An 18,949-nucleotide genomic window follows, 5' to 3' on the forward strand; every position below is an offset into this window, starting at 1 on the left:
CAGTAGAGCATGACAGCACTCTTAATAATCTTGAATGTAGCCAGGCTGTGTGACCATCCTCTCAATGACCCGCCCATTCGCCGCTGCTGCCTGAGCTTGGTCAGGTGTTGGTTATACAGCGACGTAAACTTTGACATTTGGAAAACTCATTGGGTTTTGTGACCAGACAAACACGATCGAGGCCATGCTCAGACGGATACTTCAGATGGTGAGCTTTTGGTGCTACAAAATCAACCGTATCTCTTTAGTGTGGTTAAAACAAGTCGTTTACTCTGGCAGACACAGGCCTATCCTTGTCTGTGTTTTAATGGTAGGGATGCACCGTTTATAACACAGAGTGTTGCGGGCGGGCGGAGTTTTGGTCTTAAGCCTACTTGAGATGCTCAGTTGCAAAACATCCGCTGCCCCGTTCGATCGTAGTGAACATATCAAGCGCACCTTCATTGGGGTTGACTTAGCTAGCCATTGAATGCTAGCTTGGTTCGGTAGATTGATGCTACTGTTGACAGGGGTGTATCAAGCCTGTATGTCTATGCAATAAAGTAGCAAAACAAGTAGTTAACATGTACACCTTTCCTTAGCCTAGTCGAGTACGGAATAAGTTAACTAGCTAACGTTCCTAGTGACTGAATCGTGTTATTTTCATTGTTTCCGTTTCATAGTTAGCTAGCTGGGTCATAGCGGTAGGTTAATTCATCATCCACTTGTCACATACTAACGCTGACGTTAGCTATAGATACACTGTTGGAAAATGAAACATGGAAAAATATATGGGTTTTAATAAATTGAGCTTTTGGTAATCTTATCGGTCTCGTGGATTGTACTAGCTCGCTCAAAAAAGCTTACAGGTGGGAGTAAACGAGGCTAGCTATTTAGCTAGTTTCTGTGAAGAACTACATTTACCACGGGGAATTGCTAACATTAGCTGCAGCATTGTGTACACTTTGTGTCCCGGCCTTGTAACCAGGAAAATCCATCTACCAATACAGTGCCTTTCGGTCAGGGACTGTCTGAGTGGAACCTACCATGGATTTCACTGCAAACGTTTTAAGTGAAATAAAAATATTCCGTGTTACAGATCAGTTTTGTAGTAAACCCCCAGTACAGTCGCTTGTGAATGATTTAAACCTTGTAGCATAGATATTATCACAGATTAAAAATGTCCGTTCTGTAATACACATCTGTTCTCCATATGAAGTTTGAGGCATCACGGTCTTGGTCTAAAAGATTATGGGCACAACTGTAGACCACATTCCCAAAATAATGATTACAATGCGTTTTATTGCTGTATCATGTCACAGCTACTCTTGCTAATTTTTACTGCACTGGTTGAAATTCCATCCTGTTTTAAAATCAAGGCTCCATGGTGTAGTGGAAGGACAGAAATTACTTTGCCAATGTATTTCAAGAAAGTATAAATCCCAAAAAATAGTAAATTTCTCATTTATGCATATGACCTCTGTTGAGTGAAACTAGTCCATATTACTGTTTTGGAGGTATTATTTTGACTTTTGGAAAGTCAATGCAGTGTTGTTTTATGTGTGTAGTTTGTGTACATTGGCTCAAAGGTTGTTTCACGAATCAAATGCTGAGCGTGCTTTGAAAGTGGTGTTTGTCAGCCCTCCGACAGGCGCTGAGATGCCTCGGTTCAAAGTGCTCAAAGTCCCACTCCTAACACATGCACACCCAGGCAATCACCCAGTTGATTCATGCCGACTATCACGATCAAAACAAACCCTTTTTGTGAATGGACTACTAGTGGCACATCCACTTTATGTGTTTGACCTACAGGCCACTGGACTGAGCTGATTTGAAGTGACTCTGGAGGGAATGTCAGGTCAAGGGTACAAGAAAATTTCCAAGCTAGTGAATATCCCTATCATATGGTCAGTCATAAAAAAATGGAAAAAAGATATGGCACAGCTGTAAATCTCTCCAGAACAGGCTGTCCTCAAACGCAGCGTGTATGTGAGAAGAATGAGTGAGGCCTGTGGACACACAGATGGGAGACACTGCACATACTCATGCCTGGGTGCTTCACCAGTCACAGCTTTGAGTCTGTTGAAAAGACCTCATACTGCATCTGGGTTCGCATATGCCACAAGTCGTGGGAGACTGAAACAAAGTGAAAGATTGTTCTTTGGTCTGATGAGATCTAAGTGGCCATTATAACTAAACGTTTGTGGTAAGCCAGACACGTTCCCTGCCGTAAAACATGTTTGTGGCTGCATCATCCAGTGGGAATGATATTCTGCTGGAGGCACAGAAAAGGTTGGGAAGGTATAATGAAAAATACGGCAAATGACAGAAAAGTCTTGCAGTTGGTTTTAACAGTTTTAGTGCAAATGAGAGGCCTAATCAGAGTCAGGACCTCAGTCTTCAGTTTGTGTCTTAAAAACAGCTCTTCAATAATGATCTCAGTGCAACATGGCAACTCTTCTTCGTGAAAATGAAAAGAAGAAGGAGGAAAAATTGACACAGGCGTATTCATATTCTCTGAAGGATCTGTGTTGTCCCAAAGGTGCCTGTGAACTTTGAAACCTGGAAAAAGTCAAAGACATTTTTCTGGGAATTATGCATCACCTGGGTGAACTGGTGTCACCGCACACTAGGGTGTTGTTAATTCATGATACAGCGATCTTCATTAAACATGTTTTGAAGAGGAGACTGTTACAACATTCCAGGGTTCATCACTGTCATAAATCACACTTTTAATTACGGCAAATTAGTTGCACCCAGCATACTTCTTTTTGAGACGTGAGCCAGGACTCAGACTCAAAGGTGTGGGCTTGTTTTCTGGGAAGTCTCAACTTTCTTCTCCGTAATAGGTTGTTGTTCACTTGATCCAGCGTTTATCAAGAAATAAACATTGCAAACAATAAAAGTAAAGGGTACAAGCATCAGAGGTGTGAATGTGTGTAACATTCCAGTATCTCTGGAATGTAGTGCATTAACTTATTGTATATAATTATCTGCATTATGTGTTCTGAATGCTATTATATGTTTAGATTAATCAAGTCTACTTTCTCCTCATCAGACCCCTGGGAAGGGAGGCTCCCAGAATACAGAGCCAGAGCAGCCCAGCACAGACCTTAACCATGATCAGACATCTGAGGTAATGTGGACTTGCTTTATTGTAATTGAAAACTCGTAGCTTTCTTTTTACCGTGCAAGCAGAGCAGAAGGATTGAATCTCTCTGATCAGTTATTGTTCCATGGGTGACTGTTGTATTTGGTCTCTGTGTTTCAGGGCTTCATCTGTCCTCAGTGCATGAAGTCTCACAACTCTGCAGAGGAGCTGTTCAAACACTATGAGTTGTTCCATGACACTGGAGACCTTCCCGCTCATGTGGCCCCCACTCGGTGAGATATTAATGTTACATTAGTTATGACAAAGTGTCTGACTGCGTGCACTTCACAGAATTTTACATTGGGATTTTTGTGAACACACACTTTCCTCCTCTTTAGGGAAGACCTTTCAATGCTGCGGCAAGAGGTTCAGGACCTGCATGCTTCTCTCAAGGTACACTCGAGTTTGTGAAACAAACTTAGCGGTGTAAATGGTCATCTCAAGCAAAGACATGATTTTGTGCCTGTGTGTGTGTTTTCACCTGATTAGGAGGAACGATGGTTCTCTGGAGAGCTCAAGAAGGAGTTGGACAAAGTCCAGGGACAACTGAAGCAAGTAATTTCTTCAAAATATTTAATATGTATTATAATAAAAAGAAATTCTTCCTTCTGAATTTAAAAGTGCTTAATGAAACACGATGGCAATGTGTAGTCTTACTGTACATGTTTTTCTCTTTCCCTCGATTCCACAGAGTGATGGACAGATGGACTCGGAGGATTCAGGTTGGGGGTGTTATATTTAAAGTATCTATGAAAAAGATACCAGACATCAATTGCTAATATGTGATACTTTTTTTTTCCTCAGTCCTTGAAAGGAAGTTGAATGAGGCCGAGACAGAAAAGTTCAACATCAAGCAGATGAAAGACTTGTTTGAGCAGAAGGCTGCCCAGCTGGCCACAGAGATAGTAGGTTAGTGTGTGTTTGGGGCCAGGAACTTGGAAGCCCGTGTCTGTGGGTGTGTAGCATTTACGCATTTTATTTGACACAGCTTTGTTTTCCCCTCAGATCAGTTTTCACAAGTGAAATATTTTTTGTTGTTTGGACTTTTTCTTTTAAATGTTGAATCTGACAGACTTAAAATCTCGCTATGATGAGGAGAAGAGCCTAAAGGAGGCTGCCGACCAGAGGCTGGCCAAATTGAACGAGCAGCTACAGAAAGAGAAGCAGGAGAATGAGAGACTCCAAACAGAACTGGTACGGCACTCAATAGGTTTCTGTTGGCATTTATTCTTTTCTCACTAGGCTTGAGACTTTGTACATTTGTATAGACGTTTCTTTCATGAATGCTGTGCTTTGGACATTGAAAGAATAATACTGAATCGACACCATGAAATCCATTTGGCTGAGCTGTTTGGTGGAAGACTCAAAGCAGACAACCTCTTCACCGTTGTCATAGAAATGTGAAACAGAACTTAAGCTTAAGTGTGCTTTAAGTTATAGTTTTGTGGTTGCACTTTTGCTTTATCTGACCTTCTGAGTAGTTTAGAGAAGTTTCACATATAGGTTTGATGCTATCTTTAGTCTTGAATTTATTGGGCTGCATATTTCCATTGCTCAGATATTAAACATCTTGTCATGTGCACAGCTGGGGATACACGTGAACAGTTCACCTATTTTTTTAAGTTTAGATTTACCGGGAAACCAGAAAGCCTGCTGTCCCCATTGTCTGTCACAGCTTTAACACGGCGCCTCTGCTCTGCCCCCTAGCTGCAGCGACCGGGAGTGGAGGATGTGGAAGTGTTGCAGAAGGAGCTGGTGCAGGTCCAGACACTGATGGACAGTATGACTCGTGAGCGGGAGGAGGAGTCTGAACGCCTCAAAAACCACTATGAACAGCTGCAGGCGAATTACACTACCTCAGAGGTGAGGGAGGGAAAACTTCACTTTGACTTTTCTCCAGCGTGTTGCAACATAAGCCGCCACTCGTCAACCCTAACCTGTACTTGTTGAAAGCACATAAACATGCACACTGATTCCCACAGTTTACTTTATTATCAAGAAAATTTTAGTGTTGATGGGAAATATAGTGTAGTTGTTCATGTTTTACACACTTTTCTTTTCATCTGTCGTTTGCTCAGGCCACACACTGCACTTTTTGACCAACCAACCCCCCCCCCCCCCCCCCCCGCCCGCCCAAAAAAAAACAGCTCTTAAGATTCTTGGTAGCTAAAAATAACTCTCAAATAACTTATGAAATAGTTCTGATGTGCAGTAGTTACATCATGCCAGATGGCCTTGTGCCTAATTCTCATCAATTAGTGCCTGGTGAATAATTCAGCCCTATTTTCAGAATTTTTTATCCAGGCCTCTGTCAGACTGCACCAGGCCCTGAACTTCTCTTTCTTCTGCTCTGCTCATGATTTCAGAAGACACTTTTCAGATTTTTACACATTGAGGAACCACATTCTGAATATATTTGAATTAGGTATTTGATTATTTTGATTATGTAATAGCTTAAAAGCTATTACTGTATGTGGCTTTGTCACAGTCTCTGGAACAGTAGTTCTTTGAGGTGTAAGTTCCACGGTATGAACATGTAGGAGGTTTTCAGGTCTGGACGGTGAACTGTCAACACCACAACTAACATTACATTCAGGTTCTTGCATCGTCTGACCCCGGAACAGTACAGAGCAAAAAGCAAACCAAAGTTTGTATTGAATTAGTTTGTATTGAATATTCTGCTTGATGCTGCCACGGCAAAGTGCTGTCTGTGTAAAATTAGGTAACTTTGGATTTTATAGTCTCTCAGTTCGGCAGCACCTCGCTGTGTGTTTCGGATTGGCCCTTTGCTGATGTATCATGACTTACCTTTTGTTTGTGTCTCTCTTTCCCTCCCCTTCTTCTTGTTCTGCTTCCTCACATACTGTATCCCTCTCCAATACTCACTCTTTCTTCAAGATTCGTAATCTGGAGGTAAAAACACGTTTCAAGTTGGCCCCAAAATTGGATTTGTGCTTTTGCATTTCTCTTAAGTTTGAAAAGTTATTCAGAAAGTATTTTTTTTAACAGTGTGTTTACCTCTTTTTTTGGGTTTTTGTGCAACTGACACCTGGTTGTTATTAATCCATGTTGGGTTTGTTTTCTTCTTTTATTTCAGTTCTTCACAGTGGTGCTTCAGTTCTTTGAATGTGCGCTAAATGGTTTAGAAAAAGAGTGTAACGTGTCTCTTGTTTTGTAGATGACCGTGTCCCAACTAAAAGCAGAGCTGGAAAAAGGTCCGCAGGAAGCAGCCGTCTACACACAACAGATCCACCAGCTGAAGAGCAACCTGAATAATTTGCAGCAGCAAAGCCAGGTGACACAAACACACATACACACACACTCACACTCCATCAGGGCCAAACAACTATGCTTATTATAGTCGTGACAGTTTTCTGAGCAGATTACTGCCAGCTATGGTGTCTGCTACACATCTGAGAATGTGTAGGATTTACTTTTACTTCAGTATGAAGCTTGTTAACAAGCTATGCCAGCTGCCCCTCAAGTGCAGGGCATGCCATGCCATCTCAGTTTCTGTAAACTTTCCTCTGTTGCTTGGCATCAGGCCCTGTTACAATGCTCTGCCTTCTTTGGCAGCACAGATATGTTGATTGGGAAAAAAAAAATCACGCGTAGACCTATAATTAAACCAGCAGGGGGGGACATCTTCTGTGCCAACTCTGTTACTTGGGTTGAAATACAATCAAAGATGACTGCCCTGATGCAATGGGAACTGGGGAATGGCAGCACAGGGTTCCTGCCAGAGATCCTTCCACATCGGGCACATCAGTGCCCTTCCAGCCAAGTAGGTTTCCGGGTAAGAGGGAGGGATTATAACTGGATCTCCAGTGTTATGTCCCCCACCCCACCCCAAGCCTCTCCTCGCAACAGGCTATTCTGAGACTTGATATCTCATAGAGACTGAAGTGATGGAGCCGATAGACACAGAGGATCAGGACTAAGAACAGACAGGTGTACAACAACAGGGCTTTTACTGGTCTGTGACTCCAGGATTAGATGGGAGAGATGCAGGGTTGAACAGAAGAAGAGGGGAAAAACTGAGTGTCTAGAGAGGGTCGTTAATGTTGGCCAGCTGCTGTGGTGACTTGCAGAGGTTTATTGAATGTCTGTGAAGCCCAGATGCCCTGTCACACTCCCTAGTTAGCAGCACGCTCCACTATTAACAACATTTTGTTCTTTATTAGCCTGCAGCCAAGTTTACTGCTGTACACATGGCACGGTATTCCAAGTTCCATGTCGTAAACCGTCCCCTGGAAATGCCATGCCTCACTTTACTCTTGACTCTTGACAGGCGACTGTTCTTTTCCATAGCTTACATCACATGAGCCATGAGTGTTTGTGCTTTGTTGCAGATTCTATCACACCAGTTGTTTCAATTTAGAAGAGACAAATGGTTCATGTTCCAGTTTGACTTGATTAACCTCTCAAACACTGTCAGTTCTCTTTCAAGATGAGTCAGAACATAATTTTTCTCACTATTGTTTAGTTTTCCACTTATTTACTCCCTGGCTTCCCAAACGTCCGGACAGCCAATGCTCATCTGCCGCGTGTTGTCCTCTCCTCTTCCTCACAGAGCCTGTCTGAAAAGCTTGCACGCAAGGAAAAACAGTATCAGGAACTAGAAGAGCGTCTAGGGGCTGAGGAGGCCGCCAAGAAGGGACTTCAAAGCAACCTGAAGGAGAGGGAGCTGGAGGTTCAAGAGCTGCAAGCTCGGGCCACAGGAGCTGAGGCCTCCCTGCACAAGGCCCAGACGGAGCTCCGAGAGAGTGCTGAGGAAGTGGCAAAGTTGAAGAATGAGATTGTGGAGTTGGAGGTGAAGCACGCGGAGCTGAAGGTTGAGAGGAAACAGCTGGAGCAGCAAAGGGAAGAAAAAGAGAGCCATGGTGCTCAGCAGCAGACTGAGATCAGTCAGGTGAGGAGAGCGGACAGAAGTTACAGGAAGGACAGCTGCAGGCAGGATGATATGTCGTAGCGATTCATATACACCTGACTGAGGAAGAAAACAGCATGAAAATGTTGGTCCTGCTCAGTACATTTCTGTTTATTAAGTAAAACAGTGAGTGACACACTTTTTCAGATTGACTGTTGAAATCTATGTCATGGACTTTACCATAGCATGGAGTGACTTTATTTCCAGAGGACAGCAGTTCTGAAGCATGATGATTTCCTCTGTTTTGCAGATCATGACCTAAAGACTTAAAGTAGTCAATACATTGTGGAATCTGGAATTGGGTTATTGAAAAGAGGATTCCTGACATCCGTTCGGTATTCCTACACAGTGGGAATGTATGGAATTTGATTTTAGTCATTTTGAGAAGTAGATAAATATGGGAAAATGTTGTATCTGGACTGTTATCATTATTCTGTTTTCTAAATTATATAATTCAGAATTTCTAAAAACTATACTTATTATACAAACTTTTTCAAGGGGGTTGGCTTGACAATACTGAATATAACATCTGATTGGTTGAGGATGCCAAATGTCCCTCCAACTTTTATGATCTACAATATCTCCCTACAATCATATGGCAATTATATTTGCAATCAATTATTTGCAATGAATAGTCAGAATGTAACATAGCTGTTAACAAAAGAATTTATTTTCGTAACAAACATCCAGGTTATTTGTACTCAGGTGTCAGATATGGTCTGAAAAATCTACCAAGAAGTCTGGAAATTTGAGGCTGGAAAAATGTGAAATTTTTGAAATAGAAAATGTCTGTCCTTAGTCCTCCTCAAAGTGTCTTCTGTATTTTTTGCTATCATTGTATGTTCTCCATCCTCATCATCACCCATGTGTTTGCACTCCTAGCTACACGCCAAACTGCTGGAGGCGGAGAGGCAGCTTGGCGAGGTGCAAGGCCGTCTTAAAGAGCAGAGGCAGCTGTCTGGGGAGAAACTTAAAGACCGCGAGCAGCAAGCAGCCGATCTGCAGCTTAAACTGTCCCGGGCGGAAGAACAGGTTGGCATCAAATGATTGCTATAAGGAAACTGAACTGATGTAATGTGACAGACACAACTTCTGTGCATAAATTCATCTGATGTTTAATTGTGGATTATGTATGCAAACAAAAGGAAATCAGTGATTCCTGCAAATGAAAAAAAAGAGTTAGTAACAGATTATAAAAACAGTTATCACTGTGGTAAAAGGATAGAAGAGAAACAGTAAGATACACAAAATGACTTTGAAGTTAACAACACATTTAAGGTTATGGTAAAAATAATGAAGGGACGCAGATAAATGTGCTTCTGTGTTTTGCTGTTTTAGTTGAAGGAGAGTGCCAGTAAGAATACAGACCTGCAGCACCAGCTGGAGAAAGCCAAGCAGCAGCACCAGGAGCTGCAGGCACTGCAGCAAAACACTAATGGCAAACTCCGCGAGGCACAGGTACTCCTTCCGCAGAAAAACCTGTCTGGTAACAATGCTGGAGAGCATAAAGCCAAAAGAGGCTGTGCTGAACAGCGAGTTTTAAAATCGAAGAGAGTTTCTGATTGCAATAATGTGTGGCATCGTTTTATACAAAGTCAAGTTTCTACATATAGGATTTATGAGATTATAGCATGTTATACATTATCCTTATAGGTGGTGCAGTGTGCTTGTGTGGTCTACAATTTAATGTATACCTCACACATAAAACCCTAACATTAAATGAATAAATGATGCTGTCAGAACACCCGATGTAAACTTCCTGCTATGCTGACTCGCCCTCATGCTGTAGAATGACCTGGAGCAGGTGTTGCGTCAGATCGGAGATAAGGACCAGAAGATCCAGAATCTGGAGGCTCTGCTGCAGAAGAGTAAGGACATTGTGAGCCAATTGGAAGCCGAGAGAGAAGACCTATGTGCCAAGATTCAGGCTGGGGAGGGAGAGACGGCTTTGCTCAACCAGCTAAAAGAGAAAAACCATGGACTACAAGAACAGGTGTCTGCACGCACATATACGATCTCAATGTTCATGGTGCGCTCACTTCTCTGTAGTGCAGAAGTGACAGACGAACAGAAAATAAGCATCGTATGGAAAGGCCAGTTTTATTCAGCGATAATGAAAAGGAAGTATTCGTCGTTTTTCAGCTTCCGTGAACCTTTTGTGTGTATGTGGTGTTACAGGTCACCCAGTTGACAGACAAGCTGAAGAACCAATCAGAGAGCAACAAGCAAGCCCAGGATAACCTCCACGAGCAGGTCCAGGAGCAGAAGACCCTGCTGCGTTCAGCCCAGGACCGAGCCCACACACTGGAGACCTCAGTCACTGAACTCACTGCCCAGCTCGCAGACAGCAAGGAGAAGATAGCTCAGCTGGATGCTCAGGTAAGTCTCTGCGCAATATATTTTGAATAGTATACAGTGGAGGACATTGATATTATTCTCTTGTTAGTATTCACACACTGTAAAATCTATCCTGCGGGTCTGATTGTACAGATTTTATTTTTTGTAATGAGAGTAAAAGTTTCTGTGGGCCTGTTTCTTCTTCAGCTGAAGGCAAAGACGGAGATGTTGCTGTCTGCAGAGGCTGCCAAGGCTGCACAGAAGGCTAATCTGGAGAACAACCTGGAGACTGCTCAGCATGCACTGCAGGACAAGCAGCAGGTTAGCACCTCCTTTGTGCCTCTTAAACTTTGGCTAAAACTCAGCATGGTGCTCCTTTTTGTGTGCCATATTTCTTTCCTTTGAATATAGCTGTAACTCCCAGCTGTCCACTCACCTTGTCCCCTCAAACCCCCGTATAGGAGCTTAATAAAGTTCAGAAGAAGGTGGAGGAACAGACCCAAAGACTCAAGGAGAGACAGGAGCAGTGCACACAACTGGAAACCAGTCTGAAAGAATGTAAAGACAAACTAATGTCCTCAGAACAGCGTATAGAGCAGCTGGAGGGGCTCAGTAAGGTTTGTGTGGGGTCTGTTTTTTGCAAGTACCTGATACGGGACTGTAAGAGGGCTAACTTTAAGCTTTAAAATGTATCTTGTTTGTTCAGTGTACATGCATGTTCTTTCTAAATTTGTTGTTTTAATGTAATCTGACAGAAATTGGAGTCGCAGGTTGGCGAGTTGCAGGCCACACGTGACCAGGCGCAGCAAGAAATACAGAAGCTGCAGAAGGAGGGGTCAGAGGTTAAACGGAAAGCTAAGGAGCTGCAGCACTCGCTGGAGACGGAGAAGGCGGGGTGAGATGAGCTAGCTCAGTGTATTGGCTTTATTAAAACGTGATTAAGATTTGCAAATAATAAATGCATCCAAATGCAACTATAACTAACACTCTGTAACTGTGATGGTACAACTGTGTGCACGCGTATTTTACTTTACTCTTAAAACAACGTAATTGGCTTTTCCACATCAGGGCTACAACACTACAAGAGGACTTAAAGAAAAAAGCAGCTGCTTTGAGTGACGTTAAGCAGCAGCTGGAGCGCAGTGAGCAGGACAGAGCTGCTCTGAAGGTGAACCTAGACAAGGTGACCCAGGAGGGAAAGACTAGGCATGCAGACCTGGACAGAAAAGCTCAAAGCCTGGCGGTAGACTTACAGAAGGCCCAACAGGAAAAAGAGGTTCAAAAGAAGGAGCTTGCCTCTGTGCAGGAGAGCCTTGGAAATGCTAATAAGGCCCTGAAAGAGAGTCAGAGTCTACTGGATGCAGAGAGGAAGACCCATAAGTCAGCCATGGAGGAGAAGGTAGATTCAATAAGCTGTAGTCAAAAATCAAAGACAGTTTGGACTACTTTGATGTTATTTTATTTACTTTTCAATTTCGGGAAATTTGTCTTGTATCGCAGAGTAACAAAAAATCACCTAATTACAGCACCAGGTCGCTGACAGCCTTAATGTGTCTTAATTCTCAGAAAAAGTCCAGTGAAAAGGCCAGACAAGAACTTCTTAAGAATAACGAGGCCATCACCAAGGCAATGAACGAATCTAAAGAGCAACTTGAGCAGATGAAAGAGGTATGTTTCTGAAAAAATAAAATGGAAAGTCAAGCATTACCGTTTTGAGTGCAGCACCTAAAGACCTGTTATATGTCTACAAACATCAGGCAGAGAAAAAGCTGAAGGTGCAGCTGACCACAGTGGAACAGCAGCACTCAAAGTCTCAGGAGGCACTGAAGGAAAAAGAGAATCAGATGGAGAAGCTGAGGGTGGAACTTAAGACGGTCCAGGGCTCATTTGAGGAGGAGATGAAGAAACTGAAGGGCCGAGTGACCGAGTTACAGGAAGTTAATTCCAAGAAGGCAAGTAGCACTTTCCAATCTAAATCCAGACATGCATACTGTTATCAACTCTCATCCTGTTGAACCACAAAGCTGCATTTCCTGTCCTGTTTAAGGGTTGATATTAATATTATTAATATTGATATTTCCACAGGGCTGCTGTGAAGTATTTTCAAATGCAGTAGCATTCTTTTGTTCTCTTTGTGTGTGTTTCTGAATGTGTGCGTCTGACTCTTATCTCCAGGCAGAAGAGGAGACTAAGCTGAGGGCGCAGCTGTCAGGGCTCAGCCAGGAGCTGGCCTCAGAGAAGAGTCGCACGACAGAGCTGCACGAGGCCTTGGAGCAAAGCCAGGGAAGCCTCTCTAAGCTTCAGTCTGACTTCTACGGCAAGGAGTCCGAAGTCTCTGCCCTGCATCAAGACCTGAAGGTGGGTTTATGTGGGAGGGGCTGGAAGAGTAGAGGCTGATAATGACTTCATTTAGGGAGGTTTTCGTTAAGTGTCAAGTTTGCAGAGAAGCTGTCACGTCGCATCACTTTCAGTTAATTTTCAGACGTGGGTTAAGGACAGGCTAGGATGTTGGTCAGTTGGGACTTGCAGACTGGTGAATGAAGTGTTTACTAAGACACGCTTATCTGAACTGTTCCCATTGCCCTTACTGCCTTTTTGTTGTTGTTGTTGTTTTGATTTCTTCTTGACCCTCCTCACTGTGTGAATTGGGGCGTTTCGCTGATTATAGGCGTCAGAGGAGAAGCTGAACCTGGCTCAGGAGGAGCTGGCTGCTAACCGAACGCATCAGGCAGGTTTAGAGGCTCAGATCCAGGAACTGGAGAGTGGTCGGAGTTCATTGGAGCAGGAGCTGGCAAAGCAAAACCAGAAGCTCCAACAGCAAGAGCAAACCCTGAGACAACTACAGAAACAGCAGGTCAGGCGAACAGCGTAACACACACGGACATAAACACATACATGACTTGATGTGATTAAGTTCTTATATGGCAAACTGTGCTTACTCACGCAGGGCCAAGTAAAGGAGGAACTGGAGCAGGAGAGGAGTAAAGTGGAGAAGCTGAATAAAGCCAAGAGTGTCTTGGAGAACAGTAACACCAAACTGACTTCTGAATTAAAAGCATTAATAGAGAGGAGCGAGAAGGTCAGTCACTTTTTGTAATGAGCAACAGCTAGCAATGTTTGTATTTTGATTTAAAGGGGACTGGAAAGAGTTAATAGTGCAAGTTCTGAAGTCTGGGCTGATGGCTGCCATTTTATGTGCCATACTGGCTGATATGACCTGCTTCCCATGCTTGTGTCTTATGTAAACAGCTTAACTCAGAGGTACTGCAGGTCATCAGGGCCACATTCTTCAAACTTACAACTAAAGCGCGCCTGAGTCGACAATTTGACATGAGCATGGATTTTTCAGACCTTCAAAGTGGTCTTAAAATTGATCTGAAGCTCATGTCAGAGCAATAACCTCCTAAGCTCCAACCTGCTGAAGCCTTTCAAAGTTTAACCCCATCTGTCATCTTACTTTCAGACGCGAGAACTTTAACGACCACATATTGTGCAATGGGCTGTGTGTTTGTTGCTTTGCAGGAACTGGGTGAGTTGCAGGAAGCCAAACAGCTGTTGATTCAGCAGAAACTGGAACTGCAGGGTCAGGTGGACGCAGCACAGGGTGCCCTCGAGCAGGAGCAGAAAGAGCACCAGGCCACCAGGGACAGCAGGCACCAGAGAGAGGAGCAGCTCCTCGCCCAAACCAGGGATGTCCAGGATAAGTTGGTAGGCCCATCTGCCAAATTTCGCCAAATAATTTTAAATGACTGGATTAAATTCATTCACCCCTTCTGTCCCCATTTCGTGATACAATCCATGCTCCCTTCCAAAGGTGGCCGAGAAGCGAGCCAGAGAAGAGCAGGTGAAACGTGGGGAGGAGGCTGAAGCTAAGATGGCCGTACAGGTGACTGCTTTGAATGAAAATGTGGCAACGCTGAAGAGAGAGTGGCAGGGCAGCCAGCGGAGAGTCGGTGAACTGGAGAAGCAGACAGATGAATTGAGAGGAGAGATCGCTGTGCTGGAGGCCACCGTCCAGAACAACCAGGACGAGAGACGGGCTCTTTTGGAAAGGTGAGTTGACATTGTTTCCCTCAAGCAACATGTATACTTTCAAGTAATGAATCATTGTTTTCATAAAAATACTTGAAGCCTTTTAAGTTTTTTTAAGCTTTTTCTTCATTGGCCTTGATGCTAAGGTAAAGTATCTATCTATCAGAAATAGCTGTGAGTCAACAGAGGAGTGACTTTAGTTCCTCTTTGGTAGCACTTTTGGTTGTATTCAGAGGAGTCAGCTGCTTAAAACTTAAGTGAAATGATCAGTTTGTTTTCCCTAATCAGACTTTTCAGAGGCCGCATTCAGGTGATTAAAACCATTTGCAACCCATGCAGGCCTTGGGAGTCACCAGAATTTTCTCATGTTTAAAATGTATCTTAACACGTCACTTTAAATCAAGCAATGCCTTCAGACTTTTGGTTAATATATTGATTAAAATCTAAATTATCAGACTGACTTGTCTTAATCAGTCACCCTGAGTTGCTGAAAATGTTCCTCGGCGCACATCTCTTCTACAACTCTAATTTCTAACTTTTTAACTTTAATTTTTAAAGAGCTTCATTTCCCTGTGTATAACAAATGATTATTAAAATTATCATGTGAAATTCATTATGTATTAGGCCTATTATAGGCTGTTGCATGTGCCGCCGTGATATACTTGCAAAGGATAAAGGAACATTTAGCGAGAAGCCATTTATCAGGACAAAAGTAGCAGAACATGGAGAACTTCTCTACAATACATGTGTAAAAAAAGAAATGCTTTACATGCTAAATCTGCAATACATGAGTCTGTGTTTATCTGCAGACATGCATTCCAGCTCTCAGACACTGCCGCTGATCTGAAAACAGGTCCTTGTTGTAGTGTCAGTTGTGGTAGTATTGGTGGTGGTGGGAGATCCTCCTCAGCCACGCAAATCATCAGCTGTCCTGTGGTTGTGCTTCAGGTGTGTAAAGGGTGAAGGTGAGATAGAGAAACTGCAGGGCAAGGTGGTGGAGCTGAGGAGGAAACTGGACGACACTACGGCAGCCATGCAGGAGCTCGGCAGAGAGAACCAGTCGCTTCAGGTCAGCCGTGAAACGCTCAATGAGCTGTCAACAGTTCGTCTTAGGGTACTAAGACGGGAAGCATACTGGTACAAACAAAGTTAGGAACTCTGATTCTAAGTCCTGCTGTTTCTGCTTTTAGATCAAGCAGTCACAGTCTCTGACCAGGAAGTGGGCCGAGGATCACGAAGTGCAGAACTGTATGGCCTGTGGGAAAGGCTTCTCTGTCACTGTCAGGAAGGTAAGAAAGGAGTCAACTGGAGGATTGATGCTTGTTGGGGCACAAATTCACTTGTCTTACTTTGTAACATGCACATTCCTGCTCACATTCTCCCTCCTCCTCTGTGAAAATCCAGCACCACTGTAGACATTGTGGAAACATTTTCTGCGCGGAATGTTCGTCCAGGAACGCCCTCACGCCGTCCTCTAAAAAGCCAGTCCGGGTCTGTGAGACGTGCTTCGAGGAGCTTCAAGGCTGATTTCCCCCCCCCCTCTCCCCTCATTCCCTTACCTCCCCAGTTTTACCCCCCTTTCCCTTCCCCTTCCTACTGCAGCGGACAGAAGAAGGCGTGTGTCTTTATCATATTTTAATGTGCACTATAAAGGACAGACCCAGTGCAAAGACTCCCACCTGCATGTGACGTCTGGCTCCTGTGTGGAGGGAAATAGCTGAAGGGTTTTCATGAAGAGACACCAGAGCCACGTGATGGGGATTTGGTGGGACTGATTGGGATTGTCTGTATCTGTTTTTGTGCCTTTGCTACTCCTGTGGACTGCCAGAGAGCGGAGACAGTGAGAACTAAACACCAACCATCTCTTTTAAGTTCTTGTTCACGTCTCCATCGTTGTTTGGTATCATTTGCAAATGTAAGGTGGTTGCTTTGTATGCTTTCAAATTTTTGGCATCGTGAGGTGGAAGGTCATTGTGAGAGTGGCTGAGAAAGTAAATACTGTTATAGTGATGTTGAAAATCACTGCTGCCCTGCAAAGGAACATACAAGTAATTGTTTTGTTCAAGAAAAGGGACATTTTCTGTATGGCTTCATCAATCTGATCAAGAAGTAATTTAAATTTAAACTGATATTTTTATATCAAGAAAGTGAATTGGGAATGACAAAAATATTTTTGGATATTTTTTCAGTTTAACGTACATGCTGTAGGTGTACGAAAGTGTGTTGAAAAAGCTCACTTGGGAAAAACTTCGAATTTGCCTTCGGGAAATCAGCATTTGTACTTAAACATAATTGCATGCCGTCCGCAGTTCATTTGACCCCAAAACAAAACGACCTTTGATTCCTTGATTTGATGATTGTGGACTGGAAATTATAGAGATTTTAAAAGACAGAAAATATTTTATGTTTTGCAAATTCTCACAGTTGAAGAGCGCTCGATCCTTTTCCTTGGTGCTGTGTTGGACAGCAATACACACGGCAAAAGTGAAGTACCCACAGCTTCAGATTTTAAGGTAGAACAAGCTGTTTTTATTGAATATTCATAAAGAAAACAGTTCATCAGTGTATGCACCAGCGAGTTTCTGTGCAGAACTTGAGATCCACCGTGACGTCAAATCCGCTCAGTGTTTCCTTTGTTTGGCAGTGTGCTTGTGTATTTGTTGAAATGAAAGATTTCATGACTGAAGAATGTCTGCAGCAGGAATACAGATGAAAATGAGTGTTTCATATGTCAGTATTGTTCTAAGTGTCTCTAAGTTTTAAATCACAGGGTCCTAAATTTTTTTCTTTTTTTAATCTTGTATGTGGCATGTATGATAAACTGAGAGGCTTTTATGTACAGTTAGTTTTTGCTGTGAGAGAAATGAGAAAAATGAGGCACAGCAAAAGTGCCACATTTCTCTTTGTGTTAATTTCTGCAAATTGTGGTGCTTTCTGCAGACTGATCTTGCAGTTCATGAAGGTGCTTGCATGTTTCTTTTAATTTTGTTTTTTTGTTGTTTTTTTTTCCGCTGCTGCTCATCTCCGCTCAACAGCACTGACTATTGCTGGAGCTGTGTGTGTATGTGTGTGCGTGCTGCGCTTCGAAGCAATAACTGCGGCCGTGTGTGCGCGTGTGTCACGTTGGTGACGTTGGAGTGTGTGTTTTAGTGTTCAGGCCTGCTGTGTTTGTCTGCTGAGATGCACTGTAAGAATGTCGGCTGCTCAGCACCTCGGCGTCTCTCTGGCACGTCGCTCGGGATGTCTGCGCTGCTTTCAGGTGCAGCTGTCACTGTCGGTTCTCTGTCCAACCTGTCTGCAACTGAGGGCACTGTAAAAGTGAATTTCTGCTTTGTATAATTTATAATTGTGACAGATATTGTGCAATTGTCTAAAGAATGGAGCAGGTGAAAAACAAACAAACAAACAGCAACAAAACACTGTAGGCCAGACAACAATGCAGGCTGTTCTGGCTTTTTGCAAACAAGCAGCTTGCTTCAGACTTTGTCTTGCCCAAATTAACTTTTTAGGCTTGTATATTTAAAAAAAAAACAAAAAAACAAAAGAGAACATCCATCTCAGTTGCAAGCACTCAAGAACACCTGTCTCTGTATGTGTTGCATTGGTTTTGTTATGTCTACCTCAGATTGGCACAGGAAAAGCACTATTTCTAAACCTTAGAGATCACAAGTTTCGTGTCATTGCCTGTTTTTGATCAAGGATTTCTGATTCGTGATCTGTCAAGATGTACAGTCCTTTAAAACTTGGAGATGATCTGCACCTTAATGTATTCTGGACTCGTCCTTATGGGAGCCCAGCCACAAACGTAGGACCACACGACTTCAGCAGGCTTCAGCATTTCTAGCCCCGACATACTTAACTGCTCATTAATTCTAAGGCTGTCATAATTATCTTTGTAAATGTTTGTAATGAAAGAGAAAACTGAAATATATATAACACTCGTGGATGTATAAACAGTGAAAATGTGTGTGGACTCATCGGTGTCTTACTCTTTTTTTTTTTTCTTTTTTTTTTTTACAAAATGGCACCACAGACCTGTGCGCACTGCATTGTGGCTTGCTTTGTGTTGCTGTCAGTTACCATGCATGATGACTTAACTGGCCTGTGGCTCACATTTTCTCCACGTTTAGAGTCATCGTATTTGGCGGTCATGAAGGTGTGCCTTAGGCCGATGTCTTGTATGACATGCACCATGTATTTCCCACAGTCGGGGTGAGCTCAGTTCACCTGAAGGGATGAGAGAAGTCATGTAATTTATGTTCACGTGCACCAGTTGATTTTCTAATACATCATCATGACAAACCTGAATAAAACCAACAGTATGTTTCTATCCTCTCGCGTTGTGTTTTTCTTCTCTTGCAGCCATTACAGAGAGTGTGTTAATTTAAGAAATGCATGTTGGTTTTCAAAATCTTGATATAGTTTTCACATCCCTCAAGGTTTATCTCTCTAGAATTAAAACTGTTTTTATGGAATTTATCCACCAAGCTAAACCTTCGATTTGAAGTTTGGCTTGGAGT

At 43.0% G+C, this 18,949-nt stretch overlaps 1 protein-coding gene across 3 annotated transcripts; it reads left to right on the forward strand.

Annotated features, from left to right (window-relative positions):
• Positions 1 to 49: 49 nt before the first annotated feature.
• On the forward strand, positions 50 to 18,759 carry eea1 (early endosome antigen 1). Of its 3 annotated transcripts, XM_046394290.1 has the most exons (30): positions 50 to 208; positions 3,038 to 3,115; positions 3,251 to 3,363; positions 3,469 to 3,523; positions 3,620 to 3,685; positions 3,822 to 3,852; positions 3,935 to 4,039; positions 4,203 to 4,324; positions 4,838 to 4,993; positions 6,029 to 6,043; positions 6,309 to 6,425; positions 7,704 to 8,042; positions 8,943 to 9,092; positions 9,399 to 9,518; positions 9,850 to 10,053; positions 10,239 to 10,439; positions 10,605 to 10,718; positions 10,859 to 11,014; positions 11,153 to 11,292; positions 11,466 to 11,796; positions 11,964 to 12,065; positions 12,155 to 12,349; positions 12,573 to 12,755; positions 13,066 to 13,251; positions 13,345 to 13,476; positions 13,920 to 14,105; positions 14,212 to 14,450; positions 15,378 to 15,498; positions 15,620 to 15,718; positions 15,834 to 18,759. In XM_046394290.1, exons 1-30 carry the CDS (start codon positions 185 to 187, stop codon positions 15,954 to 15,956), a joined length of 4,203 nt encoding a protein of 1,400 aa, XP_046250246.1. In that variant the 5' UTR covers positions 50 to 184; the 3' UTR covers positions 15,957 to 18,759. The 3 variants fall into 3 exon arrangements, with proteins under 3 accessions (XP_046250246.1, XP_046250247.1, XP_046250248.1); XM_046394291.1 differs by lacking the exon at positions 6,029 to 6,043 and having other exon boundaries at positions 51 to 208; XM_046394292.1 differs by lacking the exons at positions 50 to 208; positions 3,038 to 3,115 and having other exon boundaries at positions 3,277 to 3,363; positions 3,620 to 3,681.
• Positions 18,760 to 18,949: the final 190 nt, after the last annotated feature.

Source organism: Scatophagus argus, chromosome 7 (assembly GCF_020382885.2).
Source record: "Scatophagus argus isolate fScaArg1 chromosome 7, fScaArg1.pri, whole genome shotgun sequence".
Classification (NCBI taxonomy): Eukaryota; Metazoa; Chordata; class Actinopteri; family Scatophagidae; genus Scatophagus; species Scatophagus argus.

Bases quoted from the DNA above. Each gene is read 5' to 3' on its own strand.
- eea1 (XM_046394290.1), top strand. From the start codon at position 185: ATGCTCAGACGGATACTTCAGATG. The intron at 4,040-4,202 runs GTTAGTGTGTGT...TGAATCTGACAG, and splicing joins GCTGGCCACAGAGATAGTAG to ACTTAAAATCTCGCTATGAT. The intron at 10,054-10,238 runs GTGTCTGCACGC...GTGGTGTTACAG, and splicing joins ACCATGGACTACAAGAACAG to GTCACCCAGTTGACAGACAA.